Raw genomic sequence first — 6,000 nt, 5'->3', positions numbered from 1 at the left:
GGCAAGCATTATGAGGACAGTGCCAAGCTCCCTGGCAAGCATTATGAGGACAGTGCCAAGCTCCTCTGCATGGCAAGCATTATGAGGACAGTGCCAAGCTCCTCTGCCTGGCAAGCATTATGAGGACAGTGCCAAGCTCCTCTGCCTGGCAAGCATTATGAGGACAGTGCCAAGCTCCTCTGCCTGGCAAGCATTATGAGGACAGTGCCAAGCTCCTCTGCCTCGTAGCTTTTGCCTCCCCCAGCCTTAAATGGTGTCAGGTACCCATTTCCAGCTGGGTGGACTGGAGAGTGCTCGAAAAAATCGGGTGTTTCAAAATGAGTTGTATTCGCCCAGGGTGGAGGACAAACCCAGCGTAACAAGCAACCGCTCTAACCACTGTACCACTCCGGCTCTCTTTGCACCAGAAAGAAATAACACTGGGCAGTTCTGAGATATAGAAAAGAGAGCACAATAATTCAAGACAAGAAAGACAAGAGATGACAAGTACCTGTTGTACTCCCCAGGGCTGGACATGGTCCAGGCAGAGAACTGGTGATGGAGCCGGTTCAATACTGATGGAGTTACTGAAACACAAATATACATTTCACACACACTGCAACTGTTCGACTTGAGGTTTTCACACTTTAGTTTTCTGTTCAAGAGAATAAAACTTCAGTCCTGGTAGAAAAGAGGCTGAAAAATGAGCAACCCAGGCTAAAAAGCACAAGAAAGCTATCAAACGGCTGGGAGAAAGCTTTGGGGTCGGATTGGTTGAAATCGCTAACTACCTCGCAGTTGGCTCCCACCTGGTTGGTCATTTTCACATCTACATCAGCTCTGGTCATTTTCACATCTACATCAGCTCTGGTCATTTTCACATCTACATCAGCTCTGGTCATTTTCACATCTACATCAGCTCTGGTCATTTTCACATCTACATCAGCTCTGGTCATTTTCACATCTACATCAGCTCTGGTCATTTTCACATCTACATCAGCTCTGGTCATTTTCACATCTACATCAGCTCTGGTCATTTTCACATCTACATCAGCTCTGGTCATTTTCACATCTACATCAGCTCTGGTCATTTTCACATCTACATCAGCTCTGGTCATTTTCACATCTACATCAGCTCTGGTCATTTTCACATCTACATCAGCTCTGGTCATTTTCACATCTACATCAGCTCTGGTCATTTTCACATCTACATCAGCTCTGGACATTTTACTTTTAATTCTCACATAAAAATGATGGGAGGGTCATTGACAGGCATGTGTGAGTGAGTGAGTGAGAGTTAGCAAGAGTGCGTGTGCATGTGTAATTGTGTGTGTGTGCATGTGTGTGTGTGTGTGTGTGTGTGTGTGTGTGTGTGTGTGTGTGTGTGTGTGTGTGTGTGTGTGTGTGTGTGTGTGTGTGTGTGTGTGTGTGTGTGTGTGTGTGTGGCGGTCACTCACAAGCGTGTATGAGGTGAGTGGTCAGTACGGTCAGCAGCATGGGGGACATGGAGGCCAGCTGCAGGAGGAAGGGGACGGTGGTCACTCTCACTGAGTCCCCCGATGACTCCAGCCCCTCCTGTGGACATACAGGTAGACACACACTGTAGACACACACTGTAGACACACACTGTAGACACACACAGTAGACACAAACTGTAGACACACACTGTAGACACACACTGTAGACACACACTGTAGACACACACAGTAGACACACACAGTAGACACACACTGTAGACACACACTGTAGACACACACTGTAGACACACACTGTAGACACACACTGTAGACACACACAGTAGACACACACAGTAGACACACACAGTAGACACACACTGTAGACACACACAGTAGACACACACAGTAGACACACACTGTAGACACACACAGTAGACACACACAGTAGACACACACAGTAGACACACACAGTAGACACACACTGTAGACACACACTGTAGACACACACAGTAGACACACACTGTAGACACACACTGTAGACACACACAGTAGACACACACTGTAGACACACACAGTAGACACACACAGTAGACACACACAGTAGACACACACTGTAGACACACACTGTAGACACACACTGTAGACACACACAGTAGACACACACAGTAGACACATACTGTATACACACACTGTATACACACACTGTAGACACACACTGTAGACACACACTGTAGACACACACAGTAGACACACACTGTAGACACACACTGTAGACACACACTGTAGACACACACTGTAGACACACACAGTAGACACATACTGTAGACACACACAGTAGACACACACTGTAGACACACACAGTAGACACACACTGTAGACACACACTGTAGACACACACTGTAGACACACACTGTAGACACACACTGTAGACACACACTGTAGACACACACTGTAGACACACACTGTAGACACACACTGTAGACACACACTGTAGACACACACTGTAGACACACACTGTAGACACACACTGTAGACACACACAGTAGACACACACTGTAGACACACACAGTAGACACACACAGTAGACACACACTGTAGACACACACTGTAGACACACACTGTAGACACACACTGTAGACACACACTGTAGACACACACTGTAGACACACACAGTAGACACACACTGTAGACACACACTGTAGACACACACTGTAGACACACACTGTAGACACACACTGTAGACACACACTGTAGACACACACTGTAGACACACACAGTAGACACACACTGTAGACACACACTGTAGACACACACTGTAGACACACACTGTAGACACACACTGTAGACACACACTGTAGACACACACAGTAGACACACACTGTAGACACACACAGTAGACACACACAGTAGACACACACTGTAGACACACACTGTAGACACACACAGTAGACACACACTGTAGACACACACTGTAGACACACACTGTAGACACACACTGTAGACACACACAGTAGACACACACAGTAGACACACACAGTAGACACACACTGTAGACACACACAGTAGACACACACAGTAGACACACACAGTAGACACACACTGTAGACACACACAGTAGACACACACTGTAGACACACACTTTAGACACACACTGTATACACACACTGTAGACACACACAGTAGACACACACAGTAGACACACACTGTAGACACACACTTTAGACACACACTGTAGACACACACTGTAGACACACACTGTAGACACACACAGTAGACACACACTGTAGACACACACTGTAGACACACACTGTAGACACACACTGTAGACACACACAGTAGACACACACTGTAGACACACACTGTAGACACACACTTTAGACACACACTGTAGACACACACTGTAGACACACACTGTAGACACACACTTTAGACACACACTGTAGACACACACTGTAGACACACACTGTAGACACACACTGTAGACACACACTGTAGACACACACTGTAGACACACACTGTAGACACACACTTTAGACACACACTGTAGACACACACTTTAGACACACACTTTAGACACACACTTTAGACACACACAGTAGACACACACAGTAGACACACACTGTAGACACACACTTTAGACACACACTGTAGACACACACTGTAGACACACACAGTAGACACACACTGTAGACACACACTTTAGACACACACTGTAGACACACACTGTAGACACACACTGTAGACACACACAGTAGACACACACTGTAGACACACACTGTAGACACACACTGTAGACACACACTGTAGACACACACAGTAGACACACACTGTAGACACACACTGTAGACACACACTGTAGACACACACTGTAGACACACACTGTAGACACACACTGTAGACACACACTTTAGACACACACTGTAGACACACACTGTAGACACACACTGTAGACACACACTGTAGACACACACTGTAGACACACACTGTAGACACACACTGTAGACACACACTGTAGACACACACTGTAGACACATACTGTAGACACACACTGTATACACACACTGTAGACACACACTGTAGACACACACTGTAGACACACACAGTAGACACACACTGTAGACACACACTGTAGACACACACTGTAGACACACACTGTAGACACACACTGTAGACACACACTGTAGACACACACTGTAGACACACACTGTAGACACACACTGTAGACACACACTGTAGACACACACTGTAGACACACACTGTAGACACACACAGTAGACACACACTGTAGACACTCACTGTAGACACACACTGTAGACACACACTGTAGACACACACAGTAGACACACACTGTAGACACACACTGTAGACACACACTGTAGACACACACAGTAGACACACACAGTAGACACACACTGTAGACACACACTGTAGACACACACTGTAGACACACACTTTAGACACACACTGTAGACACACACTGTAGACACACACAGTAGACACACACTGTAGACACACACTGTAGACACACACAGTAGACACACACTGTAGACACACACTGTAGACACACACAGTAGACACACACTGTAGACACACACTGTAGACACACACTGTAGACACACACAGTAGACACACACTGTAGACACACACAGTAGACACACACTGTAGACACACACTGTAGACACACACAGTAGACACACACTGTAGACACACACTGTAGACACACACTGTAGACACACACTGTAGACACACACTGTAGACACACACTGTAGACACACACTGTAGACACACACTGTAGACACACACTGTAGACACACACTGTAGACACACACTGTAGACACACACTGTAGACACACACTGTAGACACACACTTTAGACACACACTTTAGACACACACTGTAGACACACACTGTAGACACACACAGTAGACACACACTGTAGACACACACTGTAGACACACACTGTAGACACACACAGTAGACACACACAGTAGACACACACTGTAGACACACACTGTAGACACACACAGTAGACACACACTTTAGACACACACTGTAGACACACACTGTAGACACACACAGTAGACACACACTGTAGACACACACTGTAGACACACACAGTAGACACACACTGTAGACACACACTGTAGACACACACAGTAGACACACACTGTAGACACACACTGTAGACACACACTGTAGACACACACAGTAGACACACACTGTAGACACACACAGTAGACACACACTGTAGACACACACTGTAGACACACACAGTAGACACACACTGTAGACACACACTGTAGACACACACTGTAGACACACACTGTAGACACACACTGTAGACACACACTGTAGACACACACTGTAGACACACACTGTAGACACATACTGTAGACACACACAGTAGACACACACTGTAGACACACACTGTAGACACACACTGTAGACACACACTGTAGACACACACAGTAGACACACACTGTAGACACACACTGTAGACACACACAGTAGACACACACAGTAGACACACACAGTAGACACATACGGTAGACACACACAGTAGACACACACTGTAGACACACACAGTAGACACACACTGTAGACACACACTGTAGACACACACAGTAGACACACACTGTAGACACACACAGTAGACACACACTGTAGACACACACTGTAGACACACACTGTAGACACACACAGTAGACACACACTGTAGACACACACAGTAGACACACACTGTAGACACACACTGTAGACACACACAGTAGACACACACTGTAGACACACACTGTAGACACACACTGTAGACACACACTGTAGACACACACTGTAGACACACACTGTAGACACACACTGTAGACACACACTGTAGACACACACTGTAGACACACACAGTAGACACACACTGTAGACACACACTGTAGACACACACTGTAGACACACACTGTAGACACACACAGTAGACACACACTGTAGACACACACTGTAGACACACACAGTAGACACACACAGTAGACACACACAGTAGACACATACTGTAGACACACACAGTAGACACACAC

At 46.1% G+C, this 6,000-nt stretch overlaps 1 protein-coding gene across 1 annotated transcript in view; it reads right to left on the bottom strand.

Annotated features, from left to right (window-relative positions):
• Positions 1 to 6,000, bottom strand: part of LOC138949538 (integrator complex subunit 5-like) — an 89,007-nt gene that overhangs the window by 45,249 nt on the left and 37,758 nt on the right. Inside the window, exons 7-8 of the mRNA XM_070321389.1 lie at positions 1,437 to 1,554; positions 491 to 566 (exon numbers count right to left, since the gene is read on the bottom strand). Of these exons, the coding sequence (XP_070177490.1) occupies positions 491 to 566; positions 1,437 to 1,554 (194 nt within the window). The remainder of the gene's footprint in view (positions 1 to 490; positions 567 to 1,436; positions 1,555 to 6,000) is intronic.

Source organism: Littorina saxatilis, linkage group LG15, assembly GCF_037325665.1.
Source record: "Littorina saxatilis isolate snail1 linkage group LG15, US_GU_Lsax_2.0, whole genome shotgun sequence".
Classification (NCBI taxonomy): domain Eukaryota; kingdom Metazoa; phylum Mollusca; class Gastropoda; order Littorinimorpha; family Littorinidae; genus Littorina; species Littorina saxatilis.
Note: the sequence above shows the minus strand (reverse complement) of the source record. Positions and strands in the feature narration are given on the sequence as shown.